Source organism: Hermetia illucens, chromosome 2 (assembly GCF_905115235.1).
Source record: "Hermetia illucens chromosome 2, iHerIll2.2.curated.20191125, whole genome shotgun sequence".
Classification (NCBI taxonomy): Eukaryota; Metazoa; Arthropoda; class Insecta; order Diptera; family Stratiomyidae; genus Hermetia; species Hermetia illucens.
The window spans coordinates 138,677,788-138,697,672 of record NC_051850.1 but is presented as its reverse complement, the minus strand read 5'-3'; the positions used below and the strand labels follow the sequence as shown (position 1 = coordinate 138,697,672).

At 40.3% G+C, this 19,885-nt stretch overlaps 1 protein-coding gene and 1 long non-coding RNA gene across 2 annotated transcripts in view; one reads left to right on the top strand and one right to left on the bottom strand.

Moving 5' to 3' along the window:
- The window catches only part of LOC119648766 (autophagy-related protein 13 homolog), a 203,253-nt gene that overhangs the window by 160,850 nt on the left and 22,518 nt on the right, over nucleotides 1-19,885 (top strand). The window contains exon 3 of the mRNA XM_038050595.1: nucleotides 9,202-9,394. Within this exon, the coding sequence (XP_037906523.1) occupies nucleotides 9,202-9,394 (193 nt within the window). The remainder of the gene's footprint in view (nucleotides 1-9,201; nucleotides 9,395-19,885) is intronic.
- LOC119648769 lies at nucleotides 8,214-8,819 on the bottom strand. Its single transcript, XR_005249057.1, has 3 exons — nucleotides 8,615-8,819; nucleotides 8,525-8,554; nucleotides 8,214-8,461 (listed from the first exon to the last, which is right to left on the bottom strand). It is a non-coding gene; the product is annotated as an uncharacterized LOC119648769 (long non-coding RNA).

The following is a 19,885-nucleotide window of genomic DNA, read 5'->3' as shown; positions in this document are numbered from 1 at the left end:
ATTTTTATGGAAAAGATTTGATGTTGTCTCACCTGTCAACAAAGTGATTTTGAAGATATATAAATCATATCATTTGTCAAAAGTGAATGCTAGGCAAACAGATAGATAGTCAGAAGTGAGTGATAGATAGAAAAGCAAAGTGTCACTGAATCTATAGTCAAGCAAGTGATAAACATGTCAATCTGCATTCAAAAATTCGCTCTCTCCCACATACTATTCACTGCAAACTAGACACCGGCTTAGCATATTTTCAGACAGTGCAAGACCTGGCAACAGCCGCGATGGCAACGAGCCAATCAAAAACTTCCACATATTTTTCGAACTAGACGAAAGAAATGCGTTTGGGCTAGATTCGCGCTGCCGCAGGTCTCTCTGAATAATGGTCTTCACACCGTTTGTCATCCATAGGTATGGCGAGTGATCTGATATTCAAATGGCCATCCGATGTGGAAAAATATGCAGAATGAGTATCTGGCGGCGTTTTTCTAGCAGCGGAAAAAAACAAACTGACCAGAGAACTTGTTGATCAATAAGCGGGAGGTGAAGGCTGCCCACAGGGTCAGCCTAGGCGCCATCTGAAGCCCCGGCGTCGATTTCATGATTAACCCGATCTGCATCACGTAGTCACCCCTCTGAAAACTTGAAAAGTTCTTCAAAACAGATACAAGTAGTGCCAAAACACCGAAGTGGAGCAATACACCGTGTCGGCAATGATTGGAATGTAGAGATACTCAGAAGATCCCACATGTGATAGAGTGGGGTTTTATGGTTGAGTCAGCGACATTTCCATGTATGTGGTACAGTAAATGTTGCAAGTATTCGTCGCTGTTTGCTACTAGAAACATTTATAAAATGAGGCTTCGGCGAATTGTGAGACCACAAATATTCTATTAAAAACAATTTTATATGTTAAATTCCGGTGTAAACATGGACACAAAAGAAATTCCAAGTAGCTCCTTTGAAAAGGTAAAAGAATTTGCAAATTATTTCAGATTGTTCTGTTATTATTGTATTTTTGCGTCGACTTATATATTCAACAAATTTTTTGCTTTATTCTCTAAAGACAGAACATGTGACGATGCACTGGCACAGATGATTGGACGTCAGCCTCTCAGTCTCATGCTCTGGGTTCGATTCTGGTTGCGTCATGGCTGTTTGTCTTTATAATTTTCTTGCTACTATAATTTTATCACTTATACAGCGTTAAGTGTGGTGATAATGAAACTGCAGCACGCTCTCGTGGTAAATGCATTAGGTAAAAAAATAGTATATAATTTGGTAATAAGTACTTCAAAAATGAGTGAACAGGAGACAATGTGTACAATGGGGTTTCCAAACAGATGCGTTGGTTAGGCATATCCCAATGTATTACTTAACGATGATTGTATCACATATCTGCCAAACTGAACCAACCAAGCATGAGTTGACATCGTGTTTATTCGCTTCTTTTTAGAAACTGAAACTGAAATAGATGATGATGATCATCATCAACGGCACAACAACCGGTATCCGATCTAGGCCTGCCTTAGTAAGGAACCCCAGACATTCCGGTTTTGCGGCGAGGTCCACCAATTCGATATCCCTAAAAGCTGTCTGGCGTCCTGACCTACGCCATCGCTCCATCTTAGGCAGGATCTGCCTCGTCTTCTTTTTCTACCCTTATAGACTTTCCGGGTTGGATCATCCTCATCCATAAGGATTAAGTGACCCGCCAAGCGTAACCTATTGAGCTGGATTTTATCCATAACCGGACGGTCATGGTATCACTCATAGAATTCGTCGTTATATAGGCTACGGAATCGTCCATCCTCATGTAAGGAGCCAAAAATTTTTCGGACGATTCTTCTCTCGAACGCTGCCAAGAGTGCCAATTTTTCTTGCTAAAAATCTAAGTTTCCGAGGAATACATGAGGACTGGCAAGATCATAGTCTTGTACAGTAAGAGCTTTGACCCTTTGGTGAGACGTTTCGAGCGGAATAGTCTTTGTAAGCTGCAATAGTCTCTCATATAGGAAGGCCAACATAGACTCGGATCACTATCTCGTTGGCATGGCGCTCCGAGCTCGAATAACAATACCACCTAGAATCCTCTCTGACAATCAGGTGAGAGTGAATACTAAAGCCATCCATAACACAGTCCTCCGCGACATCTATAAGAGGGAAATGGATGCCGCAATAACCGCAGTCAACAGAGGACCTGGAGATGAAGCATCAACAAATGATCTTCACAATCACCTGAAGAACGTTATCATGGATACGGCCACAAACATACTTGGCCCCAGTCGCAAAAGGAGTCGGAACGGCTGGTTTGACGATGAATGTAAGCTAGATACGGAACGGAAGAATTCCGCATACCGAGTAATGTTGCATTTTCAAAGAACGCGGGCACGGGCGGAGACTTATCACGAACTCCGTCGAGCGGAGACGAAAAAAGAAAGCCTGGGAGAACCAAGAAGTCTGTGAACTAGAAAAGTACGGGGAGCAACCGCACCAGGCGCGGAAGTTTTACCAACAAGTCAGCAGGATGAAGCCTTATACACCTCGGTGCTCATCCTGTCGAGAAAAAGAGGGAAATCTGATTTCCGACAGAATGGGCATATTGGAGCGATCGGTTGAGTACTTTGATGAGCTACTGAACAACCAGAACATCGGCGAGTTGGAGGTCCCGGCAACTGAAGACGACAGACAAATACTGCCACCACCAAGTTTAGGAGAAACAGTCCGTGCAATTCATCGGCTAAAAACTCATAAGTCGCCAGGAGCCGATGGAATTACAGCCGAATTGGTTAAATATGGAGGCGACCATTTACACCAAGTGGTTCATCAACTTGTGCTCAAGGTATGGAACAGCGAATCAATGCCTGACGATTGGCAATGAGGCATTATCTGTCTCATACATAAAAAGGGAGATATCACACAGTGCATCAATTATAGAGATATCACGTTGCTGGGTACCACCTATAAGATATTCTCCCCTATCTTGCTAGGCCGGATAGCCCCATACGCCCAAAACATCATTGGCCATATCAGATTTTCTCTTTGCGACAAGCGATGGAAAAACTGTTGGAATGTGGACACCAGTTGCACCATCTATTCATCGACTTTAAAGCCAGCCAGCGCATAACCAGGGTAAAACTGTACACGGTCATGAGAGGATTCGGTATCCCGAAGAAATTGCTAAGACTGACTAGGCTGACCCTGACCAATGTGCGAGGCCAGATAAAAGCAGCAGGATCACTCTCAAGACCATTCGACATCAACAACGGTCTACGACAAGGGGATGCCCTATCATGCGTCCTCTTTAACCTGGCCCTCGAGAAAGTGATCCGTGATGCTGAGGTAAATGCGAGGGGTACGATCCTCTTCAAGTCCACCTAACTACTGGCCTATGCTGACGATATCGACATCATGGATAGAACGACCCGAGACGTACAAACTGCCTTCATCCAGATCGAGCTGGCGCTGATTGGCGCGAGATCTTGCCTGCACATCAATGAAGGCAAGACAAAAAAATGGTGGCAACGTCAGCACCGAAGACGAATCAACCAACAGCATCAAACCGCACTGGTCAAACAGGAAGAATAAGGATAGACGAATACAACTTTGAGACCGTTCACAATTTCTCCTATCTAGGGTCGAAAATCACAACCGATAACAGTTACGATGATGAAATCCGCGCACGGTTGTTGTCAGCCAACAGTGCCTATTTCAACTTGACGTCCTTCACAAGACCTAAAAATTTGCGATCACATGTAAGGACTTCCGTGATGCGGTATACATTTCTGAAAATATTGCGGCAATTTCCGGTTCCGTGATCACCACAATAGTAAATTCTCTCTTGTCACCCCGTACACTACGCTGAATTTGTCGGGATATCGCTCAGTATCGGAATTCGAGCGCGTCATGCCCGTTATTACTCGCAGCGGCCAGTAGAGCCTTCAACCCCTTCCGCTTCGATCGCTGATCGGTCCCTAGAAAAAAAACGAGTCCTAATGCACGAAATTTGTACATTTCATGTTCCCTCTACGGAGCATAGGGCGTCCAAACAGTCCCTTTGTGGTTTTTTTTTTTTCTTTTTAGTTTTTGTGAGACTGACTTCAGTTTCATCGCATTTAAAGATATGCAAGTGAAGAGCTCCCAGTAGCGAGACAAACACAAAGACATCAATGACGACTCGGATTCGAACTGGAGATTGAGAGGCTTACGTCTTAATCCCTCGATCATCGCACTGTCGAACTCCAACTCAAACCGACAGCCTGGTTAAGACGCTGCGCACCATTTAGGAGTAAATAGCAACAATATAGGTATATGTATATCAGTTCAACGAAACTTCAAGAAGTTCTTTCACTACAGCAGATAATTATTGCTTTCCTGTCAGTTATCGATTTCTTTGCTAAGCTCTCCTTGATTGTTGCTTCTTGCTGGTAAGGGTCTTATTAATTTCGATGAAGTTATTTATGTGTTGAAAATTTGTTGCTCTATTTCAGATATTACATACTACTAAATTTAGGATTTTAGTATGTCTCCATTTGCTTATCCTTGTCATTATTCGATCTCCGAGGAAGATGAAATGATAAGTGACTATTAATATATGCTCTTTGGAAAATTAATCCAATTTATCTTTTTCGTTCCCCGCCGTCCTTCAGTTGCAATTGCTGTGTAACTAATGGTAACTGCTTTTCTTGTCTATATATAGAACCAAAGGTGCAAACACACACATGCTTGCCGGACAGTTCTTCAATTATATGACCAACCAATTAACATTTTTTTTGAAAATGAAGATGAAGATCATTGTGTCCTCTTTCACTTTGAATGAACCATAAAACCTTCCATATCTAAACTCCGACTTGTTTCTTATTCCTCGCACAGCCATGTCATTGAACTCAATTCGACTGCAATCATTCCCACACATTTCACATTTGGATTGTCAATAGAAGGTTTTGGGTGACCTTTTCGAGATTCAATCTCCAAGGGTAAATAGGTGGGTTGGCATCCCCGAAGGCAGCCTACTGTTCAGTTAATATTTAATTGAATTTAAGTGGATATTTGTGTGGTAAAGAACGATGAATCGAACCCCAACTACTGTTTGAACAGTGGAATTTGATTTTGATTTTATTTCAGTAATTTCGTATTTTCTTGCCTCCAATTTGGTTAACGAAAAATAAAATATCTTTCATTTTTAATAAGCCGGCTGTCATTCGTTGTGACAAAAAATCATAAAAGATTGACAACGAAGGAAATCTATCAGTTGTAATTTATATTGTTCTTCGTCATAGTCACTAATAACGCAAAAACGAGTGTCCGAACTTCCCAGTCGTAGGTGTCAGAGGGACGTCCATGTTCCTCTCCCCAGAGGCGATCCGGCGATCCGGGTAAGGTTGCAGCTGGTAGGTTGAGGTGAACGAATCAAATTCGCCACTTTGCGGTATTCCTGAGACGGGTGAACCGCGGTTTAGAGAGGTAGCGCGCCTTAAACTAGGGGAAACACCTGAGCTAGTACGACTAAAAGGACGGACAGACAGAGAGACGGACGGACATTAATTTAAGCTAACTCAGGGGACGCGCAGGTTGGACTACTCCTAAAGGCCTACGGAACCCTCGGCGGCTGCCTGCTGATGGTATTATTATTATTCTGTTAAGGGAAAGTCGCACCGCGTCCTTGAAGAACTATTGTGCCCCTTTTACTGGTTATAGTGTACCTATTGATCATAGTATCTCAAGCAGGCCTGTAACCGTACTGCCTCGGTTGCAGATGTCCAGGAGGTGATATCTAACTCCATACCCGATCCTTTCAGAAGGAATTCAGTGCTCCTTAGATCGCCACCTAATCGAGCGAGATCGCTAGAGGGACGAGAAGTTTGTCAGATAATGACAGAAAAATTTAAGGAAGCCAGACCCAGCGATGTGATTCTGATACCAGATGATGGGTGCGAAGAGCGAACGATCACCACCACCATGGAACAAGGTTGTCTCCAAGAAGAGGAAGGATAGGAGGAGGATACGGCCAGAAGTGATCGTCATTTCCAAAAAGAGGGGGGCAACTTATGGCGGCATTCTTAAGCAAGTTAAGTCGGACTCAGAGTTTAGGGATCTAGGAAAGAGCGTCAACCGAATTAGGCGGCCGCAGAAGGGAGATCTCATGCTGGAGCTAAAGAAGTCGAATGATAAAGAAGAGAAATTCCTCGGGGTCAGGTGGAAAAATCCCTTGGCCAACAGGCTGAAAAGCCAGACGGCAGGAGATAACTCTCGAGTGCAAGAACATCGATGAGGTCACCACGAAGGAGAATATCCGTGCAGCACTGGAAAAGGTGTTCGAGGTTCCGGGACTACAGGAATCGGCAATCAAATCGATGAGAAAGGCTTATGGGACGCAGACTACAGTTATCAGCCTGCAAGCAGAGACAGCGTCCAAATTACTAGCGGCAGGCAGAGTCAAGATAGGCTGGGTCAACTGTCGACTCAGGGAGCGAGTGGACATGAAAAGATACTTCAGGTGCCTCGACTTTGGGCACATAGCCGCAGCATGCATCAGCGCCCACGATAGATCAAAACGATGCAAAAAATGCCGAGAAGATGGACATATCGCCAAGGAGTGCACAGCTGACCTGAAATGCATGCTGCGCGAAGGAAAGGATAGCATCCCTAATAAAGGGAAGGAAAGGATAGCATCCCTAATAAAGGGCTGGCGGTGGGGACCAGAACTGATTGGTTCATAAATACCTTCGAGGCGTGCATGGCGGAAGGCGTAATTCCTCTACAATAGAAACGGCAAAAAGTGGTGTTGTTGCCCAAACCCGGCAAGCCACCGGGGAACCCAGCATGCTATCGGTCTATCTGTTTGTCGGACACAATGGGGAAGATGTTCGAACGCATCATCTACAATAGATTGCTCCCTATCGTGGAAGACGGGAATGGTCTTGCGGATGAGCAATATGGGTTCCGGAAAGCTCGCTCTACTGTTGGCGCGGTGGAAAGGGTGGTGGCCTTGGCTCAAAATGCATTCAACTCCGCCAACTGGGGCCCCATTGAGGAGTCATTATTGAGGAGTCAACCAAACCAAATGATCGCCTCAAAGCCGATCATCAACTACCTTGGCGTGACTCTCTATGCCAAGGTGAGTTTCAAAGGGCATATATCGTACGTCTGTCAAAAAGCTGCAAAGGTCACCACGGCCCTTGCCAGGATGATGCCGAACGTAGGTGGGCCAAAACAGTGTAGCAGGCTGCTGATAGCTGGGGTCGTGCGGTCCATATTGTTGCACGCGTCGCCTGTGTGGGTGGAAACTTTGGGTAACGTACAGAACTGGAGGAAGATAAATTCTGCCTATCGTCTGATTGCACTGAAGGTATGCAGCGCATTTCGAACTAGTTCGTATGATGCGGTGTTCGTAATCGCAGGGATGGTCCCTATTAACCTGTTACCGAGAGAGACGTGATGCCTATATGGACAAAGGCAGGCGGGTCCATCGATGGTGGGACGAGCCGTCGAAGGGTCGATGGACATACAAGCTTCCTGATATTAGGGAATGACTTGACCGACGACACGAGAAAGCGAACTATCACCTCACGCAGTTTCTCACTGGACATGGTGGTTGCTACCGAACATATCTGCATCGTATCGGTGTGGATGATTCTCCGAACTGTTACAGATGTGGAATCCCAGGAGACCCGGAGCATGTGCTGTTTGAGTGCCCGAGATTCCGGGAGGAGAGAAAAAGCCTGAGCGAAGCCCTGGGAGTGGGCGTAAGTCCCCAAAACTTAATCCTGGAAATGCTAAGGTCAGAGCCAAACTGACCTTCGGTCATCCACACAATTGTGCGGATACAAACCCAGCTCCTGAAAGAAGCACGCAAGAATGGAGAGGCTGTACCCTAAAGGCAAAATGGAGCTCGTGCAGGAAGTAAAGAAATGGAAGACTGCAGAATTGGAAACTTTAAGGCGATAGTCTCGTGGGGCAAGGGCAGGAGATAGGTGGGAGTGCTTTTTTAGTGGGTGCGAATCCCACAATACGTCCATGCCAGCTTTGGCGTTCAAACGGCAGAGCTGAAATGGATGGCTTAGTAAGATTTATTAACACCTTCGTGTATAAAAAAAAAATATTCCGGCTTTGCGCCAAGGTTCACCAATTCGATATCCCTAACAACTGACTGGCGCCCTGGCCTATGCTCTAAGACAAGGTATACCACGCCTTTTTTTCTACGATAGGCTTGGCTCATCCTGCCAGGTTTAACCCACGACTTTAGGGTCGTGATATCGGTCATGAATTTCATCGTTATGTAGGGTACGGAATCGCACATCTCTTATAGGGGCCAAAAATTCTTCGGAGGATTATTCTGTGGAACGCTGCTTGCTGATTACTGTTGGTTCACAATTGTTGTTCGTACTACCGAGAAAGCTTTTGATGCACTAATATCTTCGTAATTTTCCTGTGAGCCGATTATTGAAGCTTGTGTATCTACAATCTATACGAAATAAAGTAGGTTATCTGTTATGTATGTGTATTTCTTCTAGTAATAAAGGTATACCTAATCCTTTTGTCGCTGCATTATGTTTCGCTGAAAAGTAATAATGTAAATTGATTTTTGCGGTCTAATGTAAGATCATCACAAACGTACACATTTTATCTAGTATTTGCTATAAAAGATATTATTAAATTACACTCATTCTCTCTGTGGCTTTTCTTTTTCTTTTCATGTGTGTACGAACCTTGTGTGCGGCGTGATGTTGATGTACTACTGCACTCTCGCTTGGACTTTATCCTAATCAAATTGGGACCGACTTGGACTGCTGCCTCTCTCTCCCAACACGCTGGGTTGGCTACGGCTTGCCGACTACCTCCGGCAACAACGAACTTGTGCGGTTGGCGCTTCTAAAACTTGTCTACGTCAATTGTGAATTCATTTGGTCGCTTGATAACTTGGCGATTGGACGCGCGCGCTTTTTCGCTATTTGAATACTACAATCAATTTTTTTTTCTTTTTGTGACGCTCGCTCAATTTTGTGCGGTTTGCGAAATTTTCGAAATATATCCGGGAACTTTGCCGGCATTTTAATCATTTTGGGTGTGCTTTGCAACGGATTATGATCTGGTGATTGTGAACGTGATGGTTCTGTGACAATTGTGATCTAATCCTGCGGGATATTTTTGAAAATAAAAAAAAATCGTACGTGGGTGTTTATCACGTATATAACGGAATAACAGGTGAAGGATTGAAACAGGTTCGAGTGGGACAATTGAATACAACGCTGGGTACGCTGAGTATGTCCGTAGCATATCGTACGAAAATGACAATATCACCAACACAAACCGGACGCGATACCACCATCATGCTGAAGAGCGATCATTTCCTGAATGTTAGCCCGAAGAATGCCAGATATCAGAGTAACAAGAAGAGGTAGGTGTGGACTTAATCACTTAAATTTTCAGAATTTTATAGGTGTGGATTCGCGGAATGATATATTTTGATTAAGACGATTTTAGATAAACAATTATTGGGTGTAATAGGTGTACTCTTGGAATTATTTGTCAGATATGTTGGTTGAACCCGCCTTAAATCCACTTTTAATTAATTTTAATCAAGCCGGTTCATATGAAATAAAACTAATCAGTGATGTTGGTGAGCACGACAGTGTAAGTAATTTCGCCGGCTAGAACTTGCTTTTCTACGCATCCACTCAAGGAAGCTTGCAATCTTTCTACACATCACACATTTATCTGGATATAATTAGATGGACCCACACAGATGTAAGATCCGAGAACTGCCTATTGCTTGATTGAAATGTTCAGCTACTTGAAAACAAACTCTAGTTACTAATTGGATTGGATTCGCGCCATCAATTAGCTCACCAGATGCAAGTCATAAACTAAGATCGCTAAGTACGAGTATCTGATACAAGTTTCAATAAAACAATTTCATTTAGATTCATCTCCCATTCGATGCTGCAAAGAGTGCTGGCATGTTTTGATTTATTGTACAATGACATCAGAATGCAGGACTCTGTTGGGTATTAGGAGAAAAACTATTCGGTTTAGTTATATATGGACTTAACTTCTTGACGATTTGCACAATCACGTACACTTTGTTGTGCAACAATGTTTCATATTTATTGACACACTTGACTACAATGTAAAATGAGATATGAGAAGATATCACTTAAGAGTGGGGACTTTCAAGAGTCTATATATAGAACTACAAACGATTCTGGCCCGAAGTTGAATTTTAATTTAAATATAATAAACTTGTGGATTTTTGATAAGGATCTGTGAATATTGAATAAAGTTGGAAAATCCTATGATGAATTTACGACCCAATCATAGGAATGGTTAAGTAGTTGATATGTTTGATAGCTTTACTTTACCGCCCCTCAATTAAGAGTAAAAAATATGAAGAGGTTTACAATTATACTAGTTATTTCTGAAACAGGACTAATTTTAATTGATTTAATTTTTTTTAATATGTAGCGTGGTAGCGATCTGTTGAATTTGGAGCTTTCCTTGCCTTTCAGGTCTCTGTGGACACGTAAAGTTGGTTTACTCAGAGATTTGAGTACATTCAGGTTTAGACCTATGATTGGTGCGCTACTATCGTTAAAAGTTTTGGATTTTTTTTTTTCTTGGTTTCGTATAACAAGTATTTAGTCTACTTCAGGCTGCGTTATCTGATGATTAGTCCTTAAAATCATAAATATTTCGGATACCAGCGGTCCCTTCATTTATGTGTTGTTACTTTCAAGGGTGGTGAAGGGGACAAATGATTACCAAAACGCAATGTTCATGATTTCTAACAAACAATTTTCACAAATAAAAGAAAATTCTCCGGAATCTGTCTATTTTGTTAAATCACTGGCAACAGCATTACATCCACTGATTTCCAGTATCACCACCACTGGTTTCTGGCATCACATCCACTAGTTTGCGTAATTACATCCACTGATCCCAGACTTCATTTCCGCTGGTTTCTGACATCACATCTAATAAAGTGTTTGCTATCCCTTTTATAATAGAGTTATTCAAAATCTACAAGTAATCGCCTGCTTTAAATCCTCCTTTTCTTTGAATTTTCAGAAGGCAAACCCGTGTTTTACCTTGATTAATTTAACTTTAACTTTATTAAAATCGGTTCAATGTCTGTCTGTGCTTTTTTTGAGGAGGTGGAGATCTTCAAAAGATTCCAGATTCCAGAATATGGGATTTTTACCCACTAAAACCACCCCCGACTCCTCCCCTACCCCGTGGAATCACCTTTAGGTATTACATCACGGGGCGGAGTTAGCTTACTTTAGCTAGGTCTCCTTCCGTCTACCCGCGGGGTTCGTAACCGCGCCTTCCTCACTTCTGCTTTTCGCAGTTTATCCTGGATTACAGCGATCATGGAATTGATGCATCCTCGTCTTCCTGACAGGCTACCATTCTGCGTACAAAATTTTCCGGTGATAGCACTTCACCCAGAGTTTCCTCTAAGTTCCTCCTTTCTTCCACGAACCTAGGACACTGGAAGAATACGTGCGCTGGGTCTTCTGGGTCGCAGTTTGGACAATTAGGTGAGTTGTCCAATTTAAACCTGACAGATATTGACGGTATTCTCTGGCCGGTGAGAAACTGGGTGAGATTATAATTGATCGCCCCTCCCCCCCATGCTTTCTCTCCAGCCACTCCTCGATGGAAGGGATCAACATGTAAGTCCAACGACCCTTTTCTTACTGATCCCATCGCTTTTGCCATCTGCTTATGGATCTCTCCCTTTCGGCTTTTTTCATCTGAAATAAGGCAAAGATGGACTTGGTTTTATAAATGTTCATCATTTCGGTAGCCAGAATATCAATCGGCATCATTCCCGAGATGACGAACGCTGCATCGTCTGATACGGTCCTGAAGGCAGAACACACCTTTAAGGATGTTCTTCTGTAAACCGTACTCAGTTTATGTGTATTGCCTAAAACCTGCAGTGCTTTTCCCCAAACTGGGACCACATACAGCATGGTAGAGCTCACCACCCTGGCTATGAGCAGCCTGCAAGTATGCCGCAGGCCTTCTACGTTCGACATGATCCTTCCCAGAGCCTTACTCGTGGTGGATGCTCTTTTGCAAGTATGCTCTATGTGCTGCTTAAAATTAAGTCCTCATCACCCCCAAGTAGTTGATGGCCGGCTTGGAAGTGATGATACGATTTCCGATTCTAATGCAGGCGTAATTTCTTTTGCGGCGCTTAGTGATGAGAACCGCTTTCGTCTTATCCTCCGCGAGTGCCAGTCCAGTACTCTCTAAATAAGCCTTTACAACACTGATTGCTTCGCTTGAGTACAACTCAGCATCCTCGAGAAGCTTTGTGACCACAACCAGTGCTATATCATCGGCGTAACTAACCTACCACCGTGGCCTCCTCCGTCTGTCTGTCTGTTACACGCACTTTTCTCAGAAAAGGCTATACCAGTTGACACGAAATTTGGTGAGAAGGTGGGAACTGTGAACGCCCAGACATGCAGTGAATGATATCCTTCTACTTTGAAATTTAAGGGGGGTCCCCATACATGTAAAAGGGGAAAGTGATGGTTTATTTAACGGACCCATTCTCATATAGTATGTTCATGACGTGTTTCCAGCAGTTTCCCAGTACTCTTTTTATCGGAAATATTTTTTGATACTTTCTTAGTGAATTTATCGACCACTGCAGAGAGTCGGCTTTTATTTTAATATTATGAGAGTCCCCGGAAGTGGAGAGCTGGGCAACGCATTGTCGCTATGTCCTTGTGAATATTCCTTAGCCAGGGACCACTGTTTAAAGAATTTCGAATGAAGTCTCAATAGAACCAGATGTTGTTCAATTCATAGCTATAGGGCGATACTATCAAAGGAAGCTAATTTTCCCTTCACTAGTGAGCCATTACGAAGCGCAGTGAATCGAGGAGACTGACTAGACTCGACGTTATGCTTCTAGATATGATACATCGGCGTGTACTTTCCATTAAGTAATGATCTGGTTGGCAATTTACACTTCGAAGGGGTTGAATATCAAAGATATTTACTGTCCATAATTTCTGGACCAACATGGGACGTGTTGGTGTAAATATCGAGATGTGGGAGGCATGCCGAGTCTATCATACGATCCTGCGGTTACCATCCTATACATCATGCAGACCCTGCTCCCTATTCGCGGTACAGTTTACTGTTTCCTTTCGGTTTCAGCACTTAAATAACATAATGGTTTCCAAGCCGCCTGAAAAAATCACCTTTTTTTGGTATGAGTGGGTTCGAAATATATATAATGAAAAATCCGGATTTCCGGAGCCTTTCCTTAGATTCATTTCATCGTCTTATCAGATTTTCATTTTCATGACTCCTAGCTTTTTTTTATTGCATTGTAACCCCAGTTCAACACACATGACTATTACCTCTATCGCTTATTATCAGAAGATCTTCACACTTTTTCCGAACGTAAAATTCCCTTTTCATGGTGGACATATTTCCTATTATCGCAAATAATGTAGTATATAAAGTGAATGAACGAACAAGTGAACTTTTCCTTATCAAATTCTAACATTTAAACGTGACTTTTGCAGTAATTAATAGCTAATCGAGGCAACTCTCCTCATCTATTCATTCTAGAGTGTGAACATATATGTTTTTTCACATATACCAGTTTCAATTATTACGTGATACGATCATGATCTCCCAGCACTTTTGTTTACAATATACAATTTAAAATTAGAAGAGTTGAGAGACGCATTTGAAAGGCAGTCGTGTTTCCCCCTTTTGAAATTAACATGTCATGTGACGATTATTGATAGCTGATTAAGCTAATGAATTTTTTATTTTCGTGTAACTTCAACGTGCTGCAACAATGAATGTCAGTATGCAGATTTTATGACCGATTTTTACTTTATTTTATTATGCGAATGCGAATATAATGGCGAATATCTTGGAAATGTATTGGGGCATTCGTGCATGCTTGAAATGTCAGCATTTTTGTATTGGTTGCTAACTATAAAATTATGCGAATATGATATAACTAATGTATTGAAAAAATACTGTGATTCACAGGTTTTATCAAGTAATACAAAGAAAATGATAACAAAAAAAGGCCAACAAATCAGTAATTGTTAATTGTTTGCTTGAGAGGTTTTGTAGTTTCCTAAAATGAAAATTTTAGGAGAACAGTTTTAGGCAAGCATGAAACCAATTATGAAATAATAAAAAATAATGTGAATGGTGATTTTTACAATACATTTACGTGTAAACTAAAGCGTAATTAGAATCATCTTATGGACTACTACAGTCCGATACTGGAAAGTTTGGTGAAAATTCGAGTAAATATACTGCAAGCGAAGATATGATAGAATATTGGTGAATTGGTTTGCTTTCGCGGAAATATACAATTTTCAATGCGATTTTGACCAGCAAACTTGGAAATGTTCCTCCTCCCCAACAGTGCTTTTAACTTTCAAAAGCGTTCAATATTTATTCTGTGAAGCATTGTCATTATATGAAATTCAAATTCAAACCTTCTAGTTTCAATTGAATTTTGATTTTTAACTCAGATCTGTTAGAAACTTTTTATTCAGATGTAATTGCCAACTCTCAGTTTCCTCAAAATCTTAATTCATAGTACGCTTTTTTATCATAATGTCCCCATACATGCAAGAGGGGGGGTGTAAATTTTTTTCATCAAATATAGTCATGTGGGGTATCAAATTAGTACTTCTCGAAGCCGGTCTTAGTTTTGACATTTGTTGGAAAGGTGGGGAGTCCCGGGGTCGAAAGTGATCATTTCTTTAACGGACCCATTCTCAGAAACTACCCAACCGAAAAATCCGAAAAAAATCAGGAGCCTGCCACTGTATGGTGCCTAGGCCCCAAAATACCCTCTATACCGATACCTGTTCAAATAATGTTCATAATAGCACATTACTATAATTTTTAGTAATTGACAGGAAAACCCCCCTTAAGTTGACCCTAGAATCACGAAAGCAATGTAGGCTACATCATAGAGCATGATCCTACCAAATTCGGTGAAAATCGCACTATTACTAACAAAGTTATAATAGGTCAAAGCTGTCGCTTCTGTGCAAATTCAAGACTGAATGTCAACATCACTTCAAAGTGAATATTTTCACATAATATATGCATATATTACGTGCTACATACTAATGGGACAAATGCACACTCAAGCCTTTTTATAAAAGAAATACACAAAACCTGAAGTGTCCAGCTTCCGGTTTCCCGACTTTTTTATAATATGCAGAATTTAGATACTTCAGCCATTTAAGCTACTAGGTTTCGTAACGACAGGTTCTATATTTCTCCGTCCTCCTGATTCTAGAAGGTGGTAAAGCGTTTAATAACATGTCCTGCGCGGTCAAAACTTTAAGTCCTTTTGTAGGAATCGGAACAAGTGAAGCTGATGGAGTTGAGTCCCGAAGAGAAAATGACATCTTTATATTTAATCACAGTACGGGCTGATTGGCCTAATTCTGCCGGGATCAGAGTTGTCGACATTACTTTCCCACGCCAAGCATCAACCTTCATTCTTATTGGCAGAAACGATCTATTTTTTTAGACGAATGGCCTATTTTGTACGAAGGATGCCACCTGCCGATGAAAGTTATTTTTTGGGAAGGACACCGCAACAGAGGTTCCTTCTACATGTTGGAGCTGAAGCGACGACTTCCTAGTGGAGTTTGTACGAATCAAATTTTTTGACATGGGTTCCACCGGTTCCTCTTTATGTCATTGAAGACTATACCTGGTCTTGATCTGCTGTAATAGATCAGTGAAATTATCTCGACCGGATAACCAAGTTTTTAATTTCTAATTCCTGAGAAGGACGCACTGTCCATGTCAGTATCTTCCTTTGATAATCCAATTAGTGTTGTCTTGTTTGTTCTCCTAAGAAGATCCTGCTAGGTTTCCTTGCTTCGTCCATGAATTGTACGTAGTTGATCCATTGAAACTTTAGTAACTTTATAATTACAGAGACTCTGAGTTCATCGTATATGCCATCTAATTCGTTCTTATATGTTGTCTATAATTTGTCCAGGTTTCAGTATTCACCACCTTCCTTTCAAAGAGATATAAATTTTCACATGGGTGAGTTAAGTCTATCGGAAAGTCCTGGAAAGAACTTAATCAAGTTACGAGCAATCAACAGAGGCGACGCAGTATACCCCACACTCACGTTTATGGTAACCATATATAGGTTCTAGTTTTACTCCCACTGCCTAACATAAACGAGGCTACCGCTGTATAAATGTGAAATACGATTTTAGGGTGTTTGCCTCTCTAGATAAAAATTAGGAGGATTGAAAAGAAGGTCTGTTCGCTGGTTGAATGATTCTTTTTGTCAATCCTATTTACATCCTTCTAAAGTATGCAACCAAGGTAAATAAAGATGTCAATGTCAGAAGATGTTATATTTTTTAATTGAGTTTGAGGGTTTTTTTTTGATTACCTAATGATTTTTGTTGTATTGATGCGAAATTAAACTTCCTTCACGAAAGTATTAAGATTGACGAAATCCTTTTCCACAAACAAAAAAGAAACGAGGCATATTACTCCTCTATTCATGAAGGATATTTTTCGAATATTGGATTCTTGTGCTAGGCTGAATGCTTTAGTGGTCAACCAGCTGCCTGATTTCAGTACACCCTTTTACGAAGCAGGATTCATCAAAAGATTTTGTATTTGGACTTCGCATGTTTTGTGAGTTGGGCTAATTCGGCGGGAATTCCAAATTCCAGATTTGCCCAATTAATGCTGTCTTACCTACTGAAAGTGTCCGTAAATGTAATAGATTTAGAGATAGAGTTTTGTTTTGATTACAAAGAGTGGTCAATCATAAGTATAACTGTCCTAAAATCATTTCCCACAGAATTTTATCTTTCAATTATCTTTCAATTTTGTTTTCTTAAATTTTACCAAGTATCCTATAGGCATAAAAAGCAATTAGATACGTCCGCAATTTTCGCGGTGTCGTTTGTTTCCCCCTGCGATCCAGATGCGCAGGATAAGTTTTTGAATTTCGGTAACTACACCTTTCCTCTCAGTTTGGAGAAGGAGAAGTCCTAATGGTATCCCGCCAATAATCATTATTTGATTCCATACTTTTGCTGGTGTTTTCAATTAAATCCATTTCAATCTAGTTTTGAAAGTAGGTTCTACCAGATAGCATAACTAGAAGTGGAATCATCGTCTTTCACAAAGATTTAACAACAATTTGATTTAATTTGAATGGATTCGTCCATTGAAATTTGGTCTATACCCAAACCTGGCTCTTAGTTTGAAATTATTGTCAATTGCCTGAAGCTTAAAAGATTAAAGTGACAGATTTAGATTGAATGTAAAAATGCAACACTTTATTCACTAGATTTCGAGATATATTTTTAAAAAGTTGCTATTCACTTCCATTGAAATAAAGCTGAAAAATTTGAAGGGTTCAGATCAATAGAACAACATTGTTAGGTATGGAGTGTGTCAGTCAATTTTTAAATGTAAATCAATCGAAGCACGCTCTTTTTTACTAAAATTCTTCATTGAATTATCGCATATCAGGGTTGATTGATTTAAATCAATGGATAATATCAAGTGATTTTTTTTTCATTAAAATATATATTTAAATGAAAGTTGAGTTTTTGTTCATAAAGATAAGTGACTTTTTAACAAATTTTCGACTGACTTAGCATGATCATCATGATAATTTACAATACTATTTTTTACGACACCTATTTGCCCGCAGATCATCATTAAGGACAAATTAGGGGAATCCTGGAAATACACTAGTCTCCCTTAGAGACTTGTTAGGCAATTTTGGAGTAATACCAGGATTTTGCTTTCTTGGGCGGCCTACATCCCATGTAACACTTTCGCGGCCGAATTCAAAAATTATCACGTCAAGTCTTAAAAAAATTCAAACTATCATTGATGCTTCGCGAGTATAGTTCTGAAAATACTCACTGACATCCCAAATTATATAATCCTTATTAGTGGTTTTATTCAACATTCTACGAGACGACTTTTTCGCTCCACTGCGGATGCATTGCAGTGTTGTGCGTGTGAAAAATGATAAGTATCTTAAGGGGTCGACAGTTAAAAAAGCTGAGACCTACCATTTATGTTTCAATTAAGACAAATTTACAATAAATGCAAATAAATAAAAAAAATCCTGATTTATTCGATTAAAAAAAATCTCAAAAACAAACAAATTATGATTTTCATCAACTCAGACGCATATATAGTATTTCGGGAACCTGTTCCCTGCTCTGACGCGTGTTCCTCTTTTAACTAAAAAAACTTTTTCAATTGATTTTTAATTCAATACAGCAATTTTTTTAGACTTTTTTTGTAAAGCAGGTGTTCTACTTCTAAAACTAAAATTTTTAAATGAGGTAACTTGCGGTCGAACTTCAAACAGATGCAGGCTTAGTGTTATCTCAGTTCTCAAGAAAAAACTCAGTGTAATGATAGTGCTTTACTCATGATTTGATCGTGTTTGAGATGTGAGAAGGGCTGATAACATTCATCGGCTGACTTAGACGCATTTCTGACAAGACAGACCACGAAGGTCATTTCCATAGTCTACGATAGAAAATATTCCACTAGAATCTCTTTTGGTACCCATTTCCTGATAGATCGATTCATGGGATCATTTGTAGGCGTAAGTCCATAGATCATAATGCTCATAACAAAATTATTTGAGTATGAATTATATCTCATATTAGCAGATAAGTACAAGCTACTGAATCACGTTATGGTTGTACTTGGAATTGGATTCACACCCAAAGTAAGAGCGTGTTTTCCATACGTAATAGGAGTAATTTCAAGATTATTTTTAGCATTGCGTACATGAAAATAATTTTAATCTTAGGAAAGAATTCAACATTTCAATTTTAAACGTTTTAATAACGCCTCAAGAGTTGAAGTTCCAATGTATGAATTTTTGACAGTCAAATGACTTAACACTTACTTTAATTTATGGCGTTATCAATAGGCGATTATAAAATTTGTCATGCTGACGAATGTTCAATGCAATTTTTTTTTTAATCTTATTTATGTCCAGATAAGATACAACGCCCAGTTTAATCTTTCCACAAATTAACCAGCCCACCATGTTTTAAACATGGATCTATGCATACGATTTGACATCTTAAAATAGTCAAGGATTTTGATAAGGAAAGTATAGTGATTAAAATTCAGAAAATATTTGTAAATGAACACGATATTTGGCTCTGAGGGTGGCGTTTATCCATTAAGTTTTTTTTGGTTGACTTTGGGTTTTTTGTGAACAAGTAGCTTTGGAGATTGCGTAAAAACGCGTAATTAAAGTAATAATAATTTCTTCTATTTTGAATTTATAATAGAATCTAGCAGTGCAGCATCTTTACCATTTTTGTGTGTAGATGCACGTGAGAAAAAGCTTCTGGATCTATGGCCCTTAATAACTTTGACTTGATTCAGTTGAGGTTGGCGGCTTATCTCTCCATTTATGACATATTTCCTCTTATTTTACGCTTTTTGAAATCCATATGTCCGTTCCAAACATCTCTAAACAAATTGCATCACTATATACTTGAATATTTCAAAGCTGTCATCTCCCAAACACCTGCATGTTTATAATCCGTTTATAAATTGATAATAAATTAATTTCTCTGAAAGTGTCATGTCACTCAATAGCCAAACAACGGCCCGTATCGAATGCAATCATGTGGGTTTTATTCAGGAAAATATTCAATAATCAAAAGCTGATGAGGGTCTGTCTGTACTACTAGGGCCCATATTTCTAGTGACAATGGAATTCCGAGAATTCCCATAGTGTCATTACAAGCAATCCAATGAAAGTTTGGTAAAGCACTTGAAATTCAAATGTATACAACCTGTGAAAGAGGTCAACTAACCA